This window comes from Ambystoma mexicanum, chromosome 6p, assembly GCF_040938575.1.
Source record: "Ambystoma mexicanum isolate Mex_15411 chromosome 6p, UKY_AmexF1_1, whole genome shotgun sequence".
NCBI lineage: Eukaryota > Metazoa > Chordata > Amphibia > Caudata > Ambystomatidae > Ambystoma > Ambystoma mexicanum.
In genome coordinates, this window is record NC_090935.1 from 313,689,707 (window position 1) to 313,709,886 (window position 20,180).

The 20,180-nt window shown below is 45.2% G+C and overlaps 1 protein-coding gene across 1 annotated transcript in view; it reads right to left on the reverse strand.

Moving 5' to 3' along the window:
• LMAN1 (lectin, mannose binding 1) overlaps positions 1-20,180 on the reverse strand; it is a 275,266-nt gene that overhangs the window by 188,059 nt on the left and 67,027 nt on the right. The window contains exon 8 of the mRNA XM_069627070.1: positions 17,307-17,439. Coding sequence (XP_069483171.1) covers positions 17,307-17,439 — 133 coding nt within the window. The remainder of the gene's footprint in view (positions 1-17,306; positions 17,440-20,180) is intronic.

Genomic DNA, 20,180 nt, shown 5'->3' on the forward strand with positions numbered 1-20,180 from the left:
CTGCGACATACCGTAAGCCGCCCACCACTTCAAACAGCGCGCCTTATGAGTCTTAGGCCATAGGAGTTTACAAGCCGCACAGGACGCCTCATTGTAATCAAGGGGAAGACAATTGTTGCACCGATGGTGCTCGTCTTTCCACAGGTATTTTGCCTTACAGGAAGGACAACATCTAAATGGAGTCCTGTCCATAGTGCAGGATCATGATAGCGACGACAAACCCAAGTGAACAAAGAGGGGAAAAGGAAAGGCATTCTTGAAAACAATGACCACCCTGACCCCACTCTCCCTACTGTGAAGGCTGGCCAGACAGCCCGGCCACGTGGTCGGCAGCGCCGACCGGTTCAACATCCGTCGAAATTCCGTCATCAGCAGTCCTCAGCGGTGGCTCAGGAATCAGCCGTCGAAGGGAGCGACACTGAGAATAAACAACCAAAGGTTGAGAAATATTAACAATAACGCAATGTTTTATGACGATCTCTGCATTATGGAGACCAGATAGCTGGATGGAAAAAAACAATCTGAGAGACCTCGATGCGCAAGGGATTTTACACATAACATTAGGGATAGTGTTACGGGCACGCCCATGTCGACGCCCCCTTTCGATTCTCGAAAGACAAGATGCAATACTATGCGGTTAACATTGGATGTCAGACTATATGCACAGCATGTGATTCTAAGCAGATGAACAAGCATCGGAAACACTTCCTCCCGACCACACCCCCCCGCCCCCCTCGCTCCTCCCTTGGCCTGCGCCTGCTACACTACAAACCAAAACAAACTAAAATAACCACTACTTCATCTCATTCTCCCACCGAGATATTGGGCACATGCATCAGAGTTCCCAAATAATACGGAGCCCCTACTTTTGTATCCCCCTTTGCACAATATGTTGCCACCTTCTCTCCTAGCTTGGAAAGGATCCCACAATTCGTTTCTCTTCTCGTATCCTAACAATATCAAAAATATAAAACCGCCATGTGGTCTCTTACACTCTACCACGTAATCGCATGCCAACTCACCATTCACTCTCACTACCTCCTCTGCGACACTGTTGTCCCTGTTCTTCCACTCCCCTCGCAACATCGACGCCTCATGGTCACTCCCAAGAGATTTATTTAAATGTGCGTGTTCAACCAAGCTCCTCCGTCACGGGGTCCCAATAATGGCCCGCACTCTCCTACGAGCCGCGCCCCGCTCCAAAAGAGCGGACAGGAATTCTGTGAAACTGGCTCATGTACACCACTATGGGTTGCATGCTTGATACTTGTCACTGCAGGTGGGTGCAGCCCCTCCAGAAATGCGGCCTGGGAGCCTCAGTCTTCACGGAAAACCTGGGATAAAGTTGGGGTCACCAACAAGCCCCTCACCGCTTACACCAGGAAAAATACAACCCGCTAGGGGGAAAAAGGCCCAGCACACATATTGCAAGGAGAACAAAGTTTATCGCCATAAAAAGACAAAGATGCGCTAGCAAAGGACTCTGATGCCACAGAGCGCTCTGATGAAATCAGCATGGGTGATGGTTTCTAAAGGTGCAAGGCATTATAGCCGATGTACATTATATAGGTTACAAATCCACGTAGCTGGTTGGTGAGACCCTATACATGGGGAGTCTGCTCCATAAGGGATGCCAGGTCTTTGGTCCCAGCCTCTCCTATCCATATTCTTCCACATGGGGTTCTTCCTTGCACTTCATCTGGCTTGCAGTCCGCAATTGCCAATTAAAAATCACAAATCTGAGCATGCCCGGTCTGTGGCCTAATGTGCACCTGGTGCTGCAGACATGGGCGCAGAGGATACTCTCGAGGTCACACTGTCTTACAAATCCCAGCTCGATCGCAAAAACATCAGCACCGCTCCAATTTTTCTAACCCCGGGCTTAAAATGTGTTACTTTCCCACCCCGGCACCTCACAGCACAAATCACACGGGCCCGGGTTATTCAACTTGCTGGCTTGTACTCTGGAATGCTGGGGTCTTGGGAGAGTGGCGTCTGTACATTAGATCTTAGGATTTGGGTAGGTCAGAGGCATATGCCCTCCTTCTCATGGGATAACTGTGCACCGGGAGCTCTCGGGGCCCCCAACGGCCTTGCAGGGTGCATTCTTTCTTGGTTACACATGCTAGTAGTATGAGACAATGAGAATTTATTAATCCCTTCGGATTTGGCCTTTCCCACTGCTGGCCAGGCTGCTGCTCGCGCCTGCATTCACACACATCTCTATGTTCTGTGCCCGAGCCTACTATCCTGGCTGCAGTGTGGCACCAGGCCTAGATTACAACATGGCTGCTATTTTCTAAGATGGCGTCTGATTGTCTAGTGCAATCTACACACAATCAGATAATAATCTAACCAAAATGCAGCTTCTACCGACTCCCTCCTCCACCCTCCCTATAACCTCCCCAAGCATCTACAACACACACGTAGGCCTCTGCTTCATCCGGAACCTCTTGGGGGGCCTGCGACACTCGCCCCCGATTCCCAACACCATTACTAGAAAATGTGACTAACAAGTACTAGGGACAAAGTTGAATTCATGTCATCACATGTGTCTGCCCAGTCCTCAAAACTTCTCTGCGGTGGAGCAATTCTAACTATGCAAGGGCTGTCGGAGAAGAGCAAGTTTTGCAAATGGTAGCCACTAACAAATGAAAAACCTTTGACAAATCAATAAAAAAGGAAAAACATCTGGCGATACATGCCAATTGATGTCCTTGCATTTTTTTTACCCAGGTCAACACATTCTATTGCACAAACAGTACCAATATTCCATTCTGATAGATTGCCAAACATTCATGTCAAGCACAAAAGCTGCCTCAGTTCAATATAACTTTTTTTATTCCATTTTACTCGCATATAAATCTTTTCAACATGGAAAGACACAGTCTATTTTCGTAAACATCTTTACATCTTCTGAGGGTTTGTACTTTCTAAATAGTGCAACTTTATTGTTTAAAAACATAACAAAATAAGATGTGTCTGAAGATATCTATGGTAAAAACATTATACGACAGGGCATTTACAATGTTTAATTTCCAGTTTCTCCCAAGCTCAGTGTACAAAAATGCCTATATCCATAGCCCTATTAAGGGTTACAGGCTACATGTATTAAAACAGTCATTTGTTTATTTGTAGCGCGCACCAGACCCGAAGGTATCAGGTCGCGGGAACAAGAATACTTTAGGCTTACAAGTTGCTTATAGTTACATAGGTTATAAAGACAAAAAAGCAGATTAGTATGAATGTAGCAGGTAATACATATGCATTACAAATGAATATTCAATACAATAGGTAGTCCGTGCAGTGCAAGTACGGGTCACGCACCAAGGTCAAAAAGTCCAATTTGTTTGCTAGGTCATCTGGGTCGTGTGGCTGGGCTATCGGTCATTTTCTTTAAGCCACTTAATCACATTTGTTCTGAAATGTGGGTATGATTGGTCCATCCTTGATGAGGGTGGGAGGGAGTTCCACAACTGGGCAGCTTTGACGGGGAAGCGGTTTCCTCCAGTTGTTGTCATTTTGAACAGGGGAACTGATAGGCAGTTCGTATAGGCAGCTCTCGTGGGTCTAGATGTAACTTTTTAAATCTCTCTTAGCTCGATGCTAGGTTGTTGAGACACTTGAAATGTTGCACATACTTCATTACAGTTTGGAAACTGGTTTGAAATTGCTGGGAGCTTTTTAGCACCTAGTAGAGCCAGGTTAGCTTGACACCAATAGCCAACAGGAGCTACTTTAGTTTCCCCTAGCCAACTGGTGCCACAAAAATATACCTATCTGATTAACTCTGTGTCTGGGAATTTGCACTAGTAAACCTCTAGAAGACTTCTAAAGCATGAACGGTCATTTGTGCTGGGCACTAAGTTAGCGTTGCAACTTATTTGGAATTTAGGTTTGTTGCATGCTATGTATTTGCATCTCATTCTGCATCAACGTTAGAAGGTGTAATCAAGGTCGCATCACAGATAGAGGTGACAGAGAAAAAAGTAGCAGTAAAGAGACAGCAACAAGCGTTATGATGTAGTGGCAAAGATAAAGACTAAATGAGAGATAGCAGCAATGTGGAAAGACAGAAAAAGAAATGAAGAAATCAAACCGAAAGCAATTTAATGAGAACTTCAAAAAGGTGAAATATGTAGAGCAACATGGCAAGAGACAGAGGATTTAAATTAAACAACAATAAAGTTCAAAACAGAGAAATCGAATAAGGGGTGCAAGGCATGTGCATTGTTGGATGCACAAAACACGATCTGCCATCTTCCAGGCACTCCATTCAGGGCACTGTATTTTAATAGCTCATGGGCCGCAAAGACTGACTCGTGGTCAGAGGAAAATCCTGACACCCAGGAGTTACTTCCAGCTCCTGCTCCATGAATTCCAATGTAGACCTCAGCAGCACTCATATTTGAAATCCCATTGAGGACCCAAGACTGAACGTTGGTTTCCATTGTGTGAAAGGATACAGATGTGGTCATACATAGTCATGGTTACTGCCTGGGCGTCCCAACTTCTTTTCCCTCAGTATCCTTCTCAGGTGGCCAGGGAAATGCCATTGCTTTTGGATCCCGACACTGGGGGTGGATATGCGAGGGAGGATCACCTGGGTGGAGGAGACGTCCTTGGGTGAGACCTAGTATCCCCCCCCACCCCCGGTCCCCCATTTCCCTTTCACCACAAACCCTCCATCCCTCAAGCCTTGATAGGCTTTGGTGACTCCCCTAAAGTATCCCCAAATTATCATCAATATTCTAATGGGACGAAAAAGAGGACAACTAGACTAACACATCCTCATTTCTTAAACACACACATTTATCAACCACAATTGACTACTGGGACGAGGAGGACCACCATAACAGCAAGGCAGGACTACCGCTTTGCTGGTGAGCGGTCTAGTCCTTTTTGTTTTAATGCAAACAAAAGGCAGAGCTTTAAAAGCCAGAGACCCGTCACAAATGGGGTCAGCTGTTGAAGCACAGGCTGCTGCGTGCAGGGAGACCTCTCCATGCAGGCGTTGCGGTAGGAAGAGCGCTGGAGATCCATGAAGCAGTGCAGTGTAAGCAGCAGGCAGCAGAAGCAGAAGCCGCCGGAGGCCTGTGACATGTTGTGAGAAGGAGGCTGGCCGGACCAAAGGACCCGGTCCTAAATGTTTCGCTGTGAAAACATTGCAGGATGTGCACGAGCCGCAAGAATAGAGCTGGGAGAAGACGCGAGCGACCGCACGGAGAACCATGAACCTGTGACGGCAGAGGGACTCGCAAGGAGCTGCAAGACCGACCAGTGAGTGAATCCTGAGAGGGGGGTGGGGGAGACCCTGGGCTAGCAGGCGGTGATGTTGAATGGAATGAAAGTACATTAAAGCATAATTTTAATTACTCAACAAAATGAAAGCAAGTTGAAGTGCATTTTTAATACCGAACGAAACCAAAATGGCATTTTAAATACAGAAAGAATTGAAAGCAAGGTATTTTGAATAGAGAACGAATTGAAAGCAAGTTGGAAATATTTGGGAATATTGAAAAGAGTGAAAGAAAAACTGAACTTTATTGAAACGAAAGTTTGAAATCGCATGGAATTAATGAACTGCATTAACAAACAAGAGAGCAAAGCCAAAAGAGCACAAGGAGTTGAATGCAGGATATGAGAAGTCCAATATTGGTGCAAAGAACTGTATAAACAAGCTTTAGCAGGAGCCAAGGAAATAAGGAGATTTAACAAGTGCAAGGTGGTTATGCAAGCCACCATAACGTGTCAGTAGTGTGACACACATGTGACGGAGGCAAACCACACTGCTGAGGAGAAGCATTGGACTGGTATCAAAGCAAAAGCAGTTAAGGAAGGGTACCAGGAAGGGTACCGGTTGCATGACCTAATGGGTGGACCGTGTGGTCCGAAAAATGCGCCTAGACCGGGTGACCCTAAATGGTAAAGCCACTGAAAACACAAAAAGAAGCTTGTGTTGTGCCAAGACTGTTGTAATACTTAAGTCAAGCACGGTTTTGAAAATTAGAAGCTTTGAATTCTTGGAAGGGGTAGGGTGGGAGAGAGAGAAACACCCTGTGTAGTTTCTGTTTAAAAGCTGGAAGATTTGAACCTGGGGAAGGGAACCCCTGTAATTGATTAAACACCTTAAACTGGGGTAAGGGACCACCTATTTTTTGATTAACTACTTTGAACTTGGAGAAGGGGAGCCGATTACAAGCCAGAGAGCTAGAAGAAGCTCAGAACTTTACTGAACAATGTTCCTCTTTGATGCAGACATCCCTACACATTGTATGCAGTTAGTTGTGAGAGAAAGTATATGTTTTAGACACCGACAGATGTTTTATTTTCGACTTCCTGACAGACTATCCTTAGTTTTCTTTAGGTAGGGAAATTGCACCTTAACAGAGGGCAAGATCGGCATTAATCCACCCTGCCTTTTAAAATAAAACTGGTTTCAGAAAACTTGAACATACTGTCTGTGTCTGACTCATGATGCCTTCACACTGCTTAGAAAGACTGTGCAAGGTAGGTCTAGGACCACATTTGGCCAGTCACTGCATAGGAGGCATTGGATTCCATTTTGAATCCACACCTGGTTTGTTTGCCCAGGGGGATTTGGATATGGCAGCCCACCACCCCTTTACAAGTGATTGGGAGAGTGGGGAAGAAGCTGCCACAAGTTCAGTGTGTATTCTCGCCCGCTGTTCCAGCTACTTCAATGGCTGAGCGCCGTTCCCCAGTTGCGAATACAACATAATCCATATGTGACTGCAAATCAGGTGTGAACATGGTGTGCAGGTGCTCTGAAATCTATTTAAATGGCAAGGAGGACCCCACTGGCAAAATGATAAACTCTGTCCTGCAAGACTGAATTGGCAATGTATGGGCGTTAAAGGGCCAAAATAGTGGCGAGTTATACTAAGATGGATGTTCCGGGCAATAATGTGTGACTGGTGCAAATGTCGCTTAAGTACTGTAAATATATTTCACTATGGAGTGCTTAGGGCAGGGATTCCAGCAGAGGTTGCAGAATGTTCAGGAAATAGTGTTCAGGATAAGGATTTGAGAACTGAGGAAACATACAAGTTTATCCACAGGGTTTCGCAATTGAGAGGAGATCGGCGCAATTTAGCTTTTGCTTGTAGAATAGAAGAGCCTGGTTAGCTGATGATTAACTACCAGGAGCTACTTCGGCTCCCCAAGCAAAATGATGGCAAAGAAACACTTATGCCTCCAAAGTTATATGGCAGCAGGATCTACGTGATCCAACCGCGGCCAATTTTGCCGCGTCCGAAATGGTCGAACCACAAAAGGTTTGTACATTTCCCATGCAGACACGTTCAAAACCCAACCATACCAACACCCCACTTACCCGTCATTGCGTCACGCTGTGTCCCTGCGGCGCCAGTTCCCTTTCACTTCCGTGATCGGGAACCAGCAATGCAGGGTCTTTCTTTTCTCTTCTTTTTTTGGGGAGCTGCAGGGGTTTCCCCCGCAACCCCTGCTCACTACACTATACTGTAAAGTATAGTGGGCAGGGTGTTGCTGGGGACACCTCCACAGCCTTTTTTTTTCTCTGGTGTGCTGCGGGGGTGACCCCCACAGTCTTTTTTATACTTACCTACAATGCTACCACCAAAGGTTCGAACTTTTGGTGTTCGAACCTTTGGTAGTAGCATTTTTCAGACTTTGTATGGTTAGACCTTTTGTTTTCATCCGATCGTACAATTTCTGCCATCAACCTACCAGTTTAACTTCCTCTACCACCTACCTGATTGTCGACAGTTACTTATCCTACTTGCTTACTGCCTAATCACCTAAATACGACGACAGTAACCTGGAGTAAATCGCTGTCTTGGCACCCTTATGTATGCTGCTCATGTACCAAATGCACACCCTGCTGACCACGCTTTGATCTATGCTTATGTCATTATGATTTTATTAAGCGTTCATTACAAATTATTTGTGGCATTGGCGTTCATAACGGCAACAACCCACCTTAATACATTGGTGCCCTCCTCCCCCACCCAAGTGAATCTTAGATGAATTTCCATCCCCAAGTATTTTCTTGGTACCTTTTATTAAAGTGAATTGAATGGGTCAAATTCATATTACTAGGCAGGCTCAATTGATCAAGTTGCTCAAACGCCCTTGCTCCCCCAGCCTATGTCATGAACGTCCTTCTCACGATTCCTGCCCTTCTATGAGGGAGATTGCCTGTCCATTGTTCTAAACCATACATTCTCAACGTCCATAAGCAACATGTAATAATGGAAAAAACAAAACCTGTAACTCCAGCTCCGTAGATTGATCCCTCTTAACCACCCCTTGCCTCCATCCAGCCTGTCGTCCTCATGAAATGGCGATGTCCGCTTGCGCCTGCCAGTGCACACCTTCTTGCTCCACTCCCTACCCCCCGCCGCCCAATCCCCTGTCCCCCGCCGTACTACTCCGGTGCCCTGCAGGCATTTCTCCCAAGTTATCTGGAAGTCTGCCTCCTTGCCTCGTGCCCTATAAATCAGTCGCTCATATGATGCCACTGACGATTTCCTGTTTCCATGCGCTCACTAATGGGGTTGCCTCCGATTTCCATAACTGTAGAATCATCTGTTTTGCCACCATCAGTGCCATGCCCAGCCACTTCCCATCTTCCCTGTCAATATCCAGTTCCTGTGACATATCCTGCAAGATGCATAATCCTAGTTTCAATTGGGTACTCCATCCCAATGTTCTCTTAATTACCTGCCCCACGCCCCGACAGTATTCCTGCACCTTCCGGCAGTCCCACAGGATGCGTCACAGATTCCCCCAACACCTCCAGCACTTGTCATCCTGTGTGAGCTTGGCAGATTTGAGCTTTTCTGGCGTCCAGTACCAGCCCTGTAGAATCTTGTAGTGCATGAATTTCAACCTTGCCTCCCTGACCCTCTTTCTCAAGGTTTCGGAAGGTGCTGTGGATCGTGTCCTCCGAGAACTGCTCGCCTAACATCTTTTGACATCCATCTACCACGCTTATATGCAGTCGCTAGAGTATAATCAATCTATTATCTCTGTGTACAATTTTTCTACTCGGCCCCTACCCCCAGTTCCATTTATCCAACAGTCATAATTGGTGAATTTTGGATTCCCCCCCCCCAATGCCCTTCAGAACAGTCTGCATTAAGTGCCTCAGCTATACCTCCATTCTTCTCCTGCACAAACCCTTTAGGGCTCTTAAGTCTCGGAAAGGTATGCAACCCGTCTCCGTCACCACACATCCCACATGGTCTATATCCACATCCGCCCAGCTCTTCCAGTAAACCCGTCCCAGCATCCTCTTTTTGTACCGAATTGGGGCCTCCACGTGCCAGCACCCATCCACCTTAAGCCATGCAGGAATCTTTTCCCATGGAATAACACTCACGCTAAGTATCGGGTGCACTTTGTCTTTCCCCTCCAATGCCCAAGATCACCCCGGGACCCATCTTCCCCGCAATATGCTGCTCCTACAGCACCTTAGCTGGCTCACACCCCTCACCTCGAAAGTGCTCTGCAACGTAGTATACTTCCATTTGAGGCAGAGGCAGCCGCAGCCCCCCTGCCCTCACCAGCGCATATAGCTTTCCCGGTTTCAACCTCAGTCTGCTGCTTCCGCACACAAAGGACCCGATGCCCTGTAATATTTTCCTCATCAGCACTGCCAGCATTTTCTGGGGCAGCATGCTGAATTCCTTAATAAACTGGGTGGCCATAACCATTTTAATTACTTGGATTTGCCCCCAAACTCCGCATGAGCCTTCCCCCATGATGGGTCCACATTATCGCTAGTCATTTTTGCCAATCCTTTGTTTAGGTAAATTCCTAGATACTTGAGCCACTGCTGCACCAACTCTTATCTGGATCTCCTTTATGCACATGCTTTGGGTTCTGTCAATCAGGGACATAGCCTTGCATTTCTCCCAGTTGACTTTGTATCCAGAAAAGGAGGAAAACACCCCAATTATCAGCTCCTCCACTTAGCGGGCTGGCTCCGCCAGTGTCTGCATGATATAATCTGCGTATAACACTTTCTGCTCACCTACCGGCGGCTATTCCCTGGATACTCAGGTTTAGCCATAGACAGCGGCTCCAGCACCAAAGTTATAAGGGGGACAGTGGGCATCCCTGCCTCGTTCCCCTGATATTAAAAGGACTCAGATCGGCGCCATTGCTTGTATAACAACCGCACCATTGCAATGAACCCTTGCCCCAGCCCGAAGTGATCTAGTATCCTGAACAGGTATTCCCACTCCACCCGATCGAACACTTTCTCAGCGCCGCGCGCAGGCGCTATTCTGGGCTCCACCCAGCCGCTCTCTTGCTATAATAAGTGTAGTAGTAACCACATTTTGTCGCTCACCGATCTACCTGGAGCAAATCCCACTTGTAACTCCTGGAACAGTTTTGAAATGACTTTTCAGCGGCATTGCCAAAACATTGGCACATTTTTTGATGTCTGTGTTGAACAAAAAGATTGGCAGTTAACTACTACCCAAGAGGGGGTCCCAGCCCATTTTTGGGATCATGGTCATCAATGCTTCATTAAACTCTGCTCAGAGATCCCCTCGTTTTACTGCCTCATTGAATACCAGATCCAGCCCGGCCGCTAGTTGAACCCCCTCGACCCCCACCTTATAAAACTCCACTGGCAGACCATCATCCCCCAGTGATCTCCACTGTTCATGCCAGTAATGCTCGTCCATACCTCCTTTATCGGGCTCCCGCAGCATCGCCTGATCCCCCAAAAATCGAAAGGCGGAATTGTTAGCGGGTCCGGGAACTGTTCTCTACTGTTATGTCAGTGGCTGGTTCTGCTGTATACAATGATCCATAAAAGGCCCGGAATTCCTGCAGTATATCCTCAGCCTGTGTCACCTGCTTCCCGTTATCCCTGCATTGGATCACTCCGATTCCCCCTTGCTCCTCTCTTCCTGAGCTGGGCAACCAGTAGTTGCCCTGCTTTTTCCGCCTGCTCGTAGTAAGAAGCTCAGCAGGAAGAGGGCATATTTTGCCATCTGTATAAAGTAGTTAAATGCATATTTCACCCTCCTAAGCGTTTGCAGAACTTCTGCACTAGGGCCGTCCTCATAGCGATGCGTTAATTCCCTTACCTCCCATTGTAGGCCCACAAAATTCTCTTTATCCACTCTTATTGCTGGCCCTCTTCTGCATCAGTACCCCTCAAAAGTATGCTTTACCTGCAGCCCACAAAGTGCCTGCTGATCCCACTGAAACCTCATTGAGCATGAAGAAGTCGTATATCATTTCCCCCCACCTCCCTTTTGTCGCACAGGTTCTTCAGCAAACTAGCATTCAGTCTCCACCTCTTGGAGCCTTGTTGCTTAAAAGCTGTGTATAGGGCAATCATGACCTGGTCATGGTCCGAAACCCCCTCCCAAAATGTCCTCTTTCGTTAGTTGGGGCACTGCCTTCTTCGACAAGAAAAAGTCAATTCTTGATTATAAGATGTGAACTCCCGGAGCAGAATGGGCATCTCTCCTAGTGTCCTGGAGCAGTATTAGAAAGAGGCTTGCTATCCCACGTGGGAGCATATATTGAACAGAGTATCAACGTACCCTCACCCATCTGTGCCTTGATTGCTACCAGCCTGCCTTCCCCGTCTGTCCACACCTTGCTGACTGTGGAAGGCAGGGATTTCCTAATGAGAATGGCAAACCCTGATTTCTTCCCCTTCTCATGACAACTAATACACTTTCCCCACCCATTCCCAATGTAGTTTTTCTGTCTGTGTTCGGCAAGAGTTGATGTAGTAACCCTGTAGGAAACTACACCACCATTGTACTCTTGGGTAACCCACCTATTGGTATAGGTCTGTACTACACAAGTTGGTAGTGTGACTGAGGTGACCGACGTGTTACATACAGGACGTCGTCAGTAGAGAAGCCCAATACGGTACCTTTTTCGAATAATTTAAAAGGCAGCAATCCAGGATGACAAGTGGTATGACGCATGGAGTACTGGCGTTCGAGGACCAAAAGGGCAGCGCAACTCCAACAAAGGTGCGCATTCTAGCAAATCCTTTGTGAGCGGATATTATAGATCCTATGAAGTTGTGACCGAGTGGCAACCGACTGCGCGTGGCGTGTACTACCACAGAGGGCTGTCTTACTTGGAAGACACGCCAACTACGCCGTGGACAGCATTATTTATTAAAGCTACCACGGGTCACGGATGAACATTACCACGAGTGAAAAAACTAAGAAAACCTGAATGTCGAATTGTTTTCTCCCCTGAAGAAGTTCTTATATTTATGTAAATGAATGTTGTAGAACGAAACACGTTGGCAAGGGTGTGGTCACATAATAAGGCAACATTGATGAATAGATTATTAAGTTAATCAGAACCTTGAGTAGCAAGGATTCGCCTAATCATGATATTAAGGGTCGGGAGAGAGCAACTCAGAATTTTGAGAGCTTTCTGTAGTGTTATATTCGACGGGTGTATGGATCTCAGTGGTTGGTGAATTACGTACGAGTCAGTAAGTGAATGAATGGTGTGCGGTTTGTAAGAAGGCACTGTGTGTTTTATTAAATTGTAATATGAACTGTAGGCAGCTTGTAGTCTGCAATAAGTTTTTTTATTGAGGATGATTTTATATATTTTTTTTAAAATACATTGTCTTAATAAAATAATGTTTGTATGTACAAGAAAATGGTTCTAGTAGTCAAGTGCTATTTCCCAATGTTCGTGGGTATTTGAACCCAATGGTGTGCGTCAGCCCGTCCTTAAGGTTCAGTATAAAGGCAACGAGGTTCCTAAGTTAAGTAGCTCTCGCTAGTTGTTTAGGGGGGACGAATCTCAAGGCCATTAAATTATTCCCCTCAATCTTCCGATTGTACATATGAGTGTGAATGAGCAGCCAGACTGATCTCAAGAGGGGTAAATGTGAGCTGTAGAGCTGAAGCAATGAAATCCACCAATAGAAGTATCCAAATAACACTTACACTCAAGGTTTTCTAGTAAAATATGCATTTACCGGTCAGTTTTTAATAGGAATTCTTTAAAAAGGGCAATGTGCAATAATAAAAACACTCCAAAACACTTTCTCAGAATCCACCCAAGCAAGTAGATACTCTTTAGAGATGCTCCATACACACTTCCTACACCCTGGGGTTACTTCACTTACTAGGAGAGTATTGGCATTTATATATCACTTTTGTACTTGGTAAATTCTGATGTTGGCAGAAAGGCCAATTTAAAGGAAGGAAAAAGGTAAAACAGGTTCTCAGAGCATGTGAGCACTTTTAAATCTCCCAATGAAGTCTAGATACAATTCTTTCCCAACAATGTTAGTTAAAAACCAATGTATCACCTATGAGGGACAGTAAGAATACAAATCAATTGGAGCAGAGGCACTTCTTAGATAGCAAAAAGTCTTGCACAAAATTAGAGTTTGTTGTAGAAAATCACTGTTGGCCACAAGCCGTTACACTTCGTTAGAATCAACTCTAGAAAATGCAGCTACTGCAAGTCTCAACTGAGAAGAGCAAACGTCAGACAAAGAGGTTAAGTACCCCCAAGTCAGAACAGTGCCTTTGGTTGAAGAGGATCCAGCTGGCTCCTGTCTGGTTGCAGTGATGCGGCTTAGTGTTCCTGGCCCTTTAGTCGTGGGGACAAGAGGGAGGATTCTGGGGATTTCTGCAGCAGCAAATCGATGGTCAGCAGCAGCTACGTCTCTTAAGATCAGCAGCACTTTGCGGTTTCAGCACTCGGTAAATAGCACCACCGTGGATCTTGGAAACCGGTTGGGCTTCCTTCACTCTTGGAGGCCAGCACTCTGGTGAGGCGACTCGAGCTTGGGTCGTCCTGTTTCGGGAGGGTTCTCAGAGACTCCTGGAGCTTTTGGTCGACTTACAGACGTTGCACTCGACTACAGATTTCTCGACCCCGGGCACTCTGTTCCAGCAGCAGCAGCAAAGAAGTACAGCCAGTTGGGGGAAGGTCTTCCATCCAAGTTCGTCTCAGGGTTAGTTGGTCCCACTAACCCAAGGGCAGAAGTTGTTCCGTCCAGAGCTTCTCTTGTCAATCAGAAAAAGGACTTTCAGCACAGCAGCAGGGCTTCACCAAGCAGTTCAACGGTACAGGAGGATGCAGCAAGCTTCGTTCACGGTTTCTTCATCGGGTTGTTCTTCCGAGTGGTCCACTCTGTCTTCAGTCCAAGAAGCCTCTCCTTTTAAGCAGGTTTATCCCATTCCTGCACAGCATAGCGGTCAGTCACACAGCAGGGTGGCCGTCCTGGCAGGACAGCCAGCCAATCAGGACTGGGTGCATTTAGGTAACCATGGAGATAATGACAGGGGAGTTTCGGGGCACCTCCCTCACTTCCTGCCCTTCCAGGTACACTGGAGCCAGAGACAGGTTTCAGTACTGAAGCCAGCCAAAGACAAAATGAACAAAGGGGTCAAACCTGGTTTGGCACGCAGGGTAAAACCCAAGAAAGACCTCACAAACAGAAAATGGCAAAAAAACAAGACCGGGTCCATTTTGAGAAAATGGTCACCCATGGGTGCTATAACTGCAGCTGAGGATTCTGGTAGGAAAATTAAACCACTGCCGCCAGCCATTTAAAGTAGAGGGTAACAAAAAGTTTTTACATGAGTAAGTAAGAAAAGGGGTTTCTAAGTAACCCCCAGCACTCCACATAAGATGGTATGTGCTGGGCCTACTAAAGGAAAAGTTAAGTAATGTCAACTTCACTTTACTATTCTTCGGAACGGTAGTTCACCAAAGAAAAGGTATTTAAACCTTATGAGAAATCTAAAGGATTTCTCTGACACTGCACTGAGAGTGCTGTGTGACACCATACAAAAAGTAGATGCCTATGGAGTTTGTCAGTCTGCAAAAACAAAGGAAGTATAAAAAATCCAAATTAGATCAAAACACACGAGTGAGAAAAAGGGCACACTCGTTACAGGGTTAAAATTAAAAATTCCTATAGTTCAGCAAAAGAGTTGGGGGTCTGTAAGGTTGAAGGGAATTAGCATAGAAATGATAATTCTCCCCAGCCCTCCACCTTCAGCAGATCGGTCTCAGATGTTCCCATTTGTCATGATGGATCTTCAGAGGGGCGGGATTTCGCTGGGGGTGTGGTCTTCCGTTTTTTGTTTGTGTAATGGGTGCCCAAACGTTGCAGGTTTGAGTGCTCTTCTGGTCAGGTGCAACTGCACAGTGCAAGCTCAGTTGATGAAACGCAGGTGTGATGCAGACCTCTTCAGGAACCTTTACGAGATAAAGGAACGAGAGTTTGTTTATGACAATCACCAATTGCAGGCGATGACAAGCAAAGCAGATCCAGGAGAGGTTCCTTATTAAGAAGGAAAAAAGAAAAAAAAAAATCAGGAGAAGGCAACTAATGGCACAGGCTGGCAACCAACACACTTCCCAAGGCTTTTGGAACATGTAACCTTAGTTGGTGCCACTAGTCCAAGGGGCGAAGCACCAACAAGGTCCCAAGATAAGGCAAAGGAGCAGGTCTTCAACAGGCCAATCACCGGAGGGGATGCTGGTCCATGCAGAACATGCACACAGCATCCCCCACCCTCTCCCCCTCCTCTCCTGGGAAGGCTACCAAACTACAATATGGCCAAAGAACAAGCGAACATCTCGCTGTCACAGCCATTTTAACACACAAGCCATGTTTAGCAGCCAAATGAATCATTTGTGTGACATTTCTTTTATTTAATACTAGCAGATATACCCTACAGGCTACAAATTAACTTTTCATATAGTTTTTCACTGTTACACATGAAAGTAGGCCAAATAGGTGTAGAGCATGAGATGAATGCCTATAGAGGAAGTCCCGCCCCTATTCTGCCTATATGCTGGAAACCGGAAATTGCGACATGTGCAACTCAAGTAATGGTACCTATACCACGAAGAATCTTTGAGACAAGATATCCATTGAGAAGAACCTATGAGAAGTATCCCTGAAAGACTGATGGTCTCCTGAAAGGAGCGCCCAAATAAGTGAAGATGTGGAAAGAAGAAGCCGATGACGTCACGGCAGATGAGTAACACGTCGGGAAGGATGAGATGGTGATATAGAATCTGATGACGAAGTAAAGAATCGAGATGGCTCATGTGCGGAATGGATATTGCACTGCAGAAAACACAAGCCATTTTACAATTGTACAGACGCTGCAAGTATTCATAAGGCTGGCTATATGTAGTATATAGTCTGCAACATATATGTATATAAGAGTTCTGGACATTCTAGGATACATTTTAGTAAGCAAGTCTCCATGAAGGAAGATGGATTGAAAGCTATGTGGGTGGCAGCAAAGAAAAGGCTCGAATTCGAAGCAAGACCAAAGAGGCTGTCTGGCTTGAAGCAGCCAATCAGCCTGCAAAGAACAATATACGTGAGAAGCCGAGGCATCCCTTGTTAGGTTGCAAGTGCCGTTTCACAGTCTCCGATTACATGAACTGAGCTAGCGCGTGTTTAACTCCCTTATATTCCCAGAGACGAGACGCTACCACAAGGCCGAATTCAAAGACAATGTGAATAGCAGACAGCATGAGCGATGAGATGTCAGGCTAATTGGGTGGGGAGATACGGTCAAGTTCACCCACCAGCACCTGAGGTACCAGCTTACAAGCTGCTACAGCATCGAATGTTCTTGAAGAGTACAAGCATGCCAACCAATTATTGAAGGCTGTATAAGAGCCAATGAAGTGTTGCGTTTCTAATTCCTGTAGAAGATTACTTGCACTATGACTTGCACTAGGGGAAGGCATGAGTGGCCACCTGACTGTAGATACCCAATCACGATCCTATCCCATATAGAAAGTATACTGAGCCAACCACAATCTCCCATAGGTTTTCTTAATTTCCACGTAGTATGATGTGATTTATGATGAACCTTTGGTATAAATGTGTTTATGAAATGTTTTGAGATCATGCTGTGCAACGTCCCTTGTACTCCCTGGAGTCTGTCTCACTATTTAGTTTGAGAAGTTATTCTCGGTCCCATCCATAGTACGACATGTTACCTTTAGTAAAAGGGCCTCTAGGGTTTACAGATCTGTAGCCTTTAATATATAGTCCTACATATACATACTTCGTAATGATTAACATTGTCACTGAACACCTCCCTATACACAAGGTTTCTGGTCTTTCCAGCAGAGGCATACAAAATAAATCCCAACGCTTGCCTAGCCCCTTTGCTTTGGAGTGAGGTTGATCTGCTGTCTTTATATACACATTTCTCTCCCAAAAGGCCTGTCTTAATAAAACAAATGAAAGCTCAAATTTCAACCAACAAAAACAGAAAGGGACTTGCCTGGTTGCTCCTGCATTCCGGGATGCTCTTTTTGGAAGTCTTCTTTCTTTTTATCGAGTTCTTGTTGAAAATGCTCAAATTCTTCTTGGTACTTGTCTTTTTCCTCTTTAGGAATTTCTGCATCTGGTAAAGGCTATAAAATAAGCATACAAAATGTCAAATATAATGGCAATGTGATAGCAAAGGCCTCGAAATTGGCATCTGTTTTTCAAAAGGCATATGTGAACCAAAACTTGTTTTTGGTGGATCAAGATATTGGGACTGCCAGGTTTCTCAATTGGTCAGATTATTGGCTTGACATCTTTTACTCGACACTCATGCAATATACAAATTATAGCATAAAATAACCCAACAATGAAAAGGGAGCATGTAACCATTTGGGGATTACATGAAAATGGTTTCAACAGTACTACTCGTAATGTGAGATACACAAGTGAGCTCTGTCCAGGTACAAGCTAAGTCACATACGTTAAAACTAAATAAATTATGCACACCCCACAAACTTAAAGACTGCTTACATTAGCTTTTTAATGCTCGCTAAAGATACAGATTCTTATGTTGGGCTAAAAAAAAAGCAATTGTCCACAGAAGGGAATTGAAGCATAGAGCAATGAGTCATGTAATGAAACAAAGGTTGGTGTAGAGCAATTCTGGTTACAAAGTCACCAACCTGGCATTTCCCCACATCTCCCTCTTCTAGGAAATCAGCTCTACATACTGGTGGTCACTTATTGCACAGCATTCCCAAATATATCATATTTAAACAATGGGGCAGAGAGGGAAAGCCATTTGCTCAAGAATCACACAATTTCGGCCCATGCTGAAGCAAACACATGGTTTTTCCAGGATCAAATAGAGAATTAGGAGATTAGACATAGAACTTGATCACAAGTCAGCAGCTTTGCTGCATAGGTGCAGATTCCAATCTGCTCCAATCGTTAAGGTTTATTATAGCATGTTATACCGGTGCCCAGTTTATTTCCATGTTCTCCCATGTTTGCTAAGTGGAGTGTAGAATGTGGAATGTGGAGTACAGGTTTGCTCAAGAGGGGAAGCTGAAATCGAACCCAGACTATCCGGTTCTAAAGTCGAAAGCCTGTCAACTAGGTATCGTATTTTCAACTCAACAAGTGGTGGGAAAATACCATAGTGGTAGATGACTCACTGCTTGTGTGTACGTTTCATGGATTTGCCTGTAGGAGTACAGTAGTGGGTGGTGCTATGTCTGTTTGGGGTGGCTCGAGAGTTACTGCCTGCAAGTGAGATTATGGTCGGTGAATTGTTGAACCGTGTCTATGGGTGGTTGTTGGTAGTGTGCAGAGATGGAATTGTCATAGCATTTCGGTGCTGGACTGCGCATGTGGGCGGGACAAAGACTGATTTGCAAATGGATATTTCCCATCTGTGAAAGGTACAGTGAGCAAAAAGCGTGTACTGCAAACATCTCAGAACGGGTTATGCCATGTTCTTTCTGGAGAGGAGCACCTGCTACCTTTTTTTAAATGTGTGCAGAGATGTGCAGGTGGGGCCACTGATAGGCAGGAGGTGGAGTGAAAATGGGTTTACTAGGTATACAGCCATGCCCCAACTTCTCCAACTGAGTAACAGAATGGCTTTGCTTGTGATTATTGCTAATCTTGCATGAGAGCATTATGGATCATCTTGACTGATGGCCTTTTATTACCAATACTGCTAATACTTTGCCAGTTGATCAGTTTAGAAAATGCATCTCATAAGTACTGCGAAAAATGCCAGAGGTCGCTATCATTAATTGCCCTACCGGTAGACATTAAGCCTGATCTCTTGACTGCGGATCACTACTGCAAATTCAGCTTGATGGTCCTTTTCACTATCCCTGCATCATACCTGCAACCTACCGGTAACTGTACCAAAGACGTTATATAACCTGCAGCTGCCCCATGACTCAGCAACAGGTCACTGTCTGGTCCAGCATCATCTCTAATGGCCCACAGTTGACCTGCATGCATGGAAGCCTTTTTATGGCCAATCTCGCTAATATTCCGGTGTCATTATTGGTATTTCAAGGGCAGTTCTTCTCGATTTACTAGCCAATAGACTCGGGAAATAGATCTAAAACATGCAGAGGGATAACTGCCCTTAAGCTGCCGAAAAAATGGCTATCCATGCTTGCTCAATGACTGCATAAATGGTCTCAAAGTGGCAAATAGTTCATAGCGATCCACGGTTTCTGGAATTTGTTTTTGTTCTGAAAGGCTGGATTTAGGTATGCAATCAATTTAGATCTTATTTTCGATTCAATGTGGGAAAACTAAATCTGTAAACAAAAAGCAAAGCTCCTAGGACTGAGGGTCTCTTGGAGCAGTGCTCGAACGGAAACCAAATCTTTAAGTTTTGAAAATGTGGCTATGAATGTACTAAACAAAACTAAATAAAGAGCACCCTTCTCCTTTACATAGGACCCTTGCTCTTGATTCAGTAGTTGTTGCAGTTTCTTACTTGCAAAGTCAAAGGATTAGACCCCATACTAAAATTACAAAGCATCATTCTTTTCCTAAAGGTTGGTTTCATGAAAAATTAACCTTAAATAATAAAGAACCTGTAAATGAACTAAAGCATCACGTTAATTAACTAGTTTGCCAGATGAACATAATAGATCTTAATATCTACAAATCCACCCACATCAACAAATAAATTCAAGCAGCTCATTTGCCATAAAAAGTCACAAAAGTCAGTTAAAAAGGCAGAGTATACCAGAAGCATTGGGTTGACAACGCAGTGTGGTCACCCAAATCCACGGGACAAATCAACCATCTCTCTGACAAAAATCAACATTATCTTGTCGGATATCACTCCCTCAACAACCTGAAATCAAACGCCAGAGTCATAAAAACT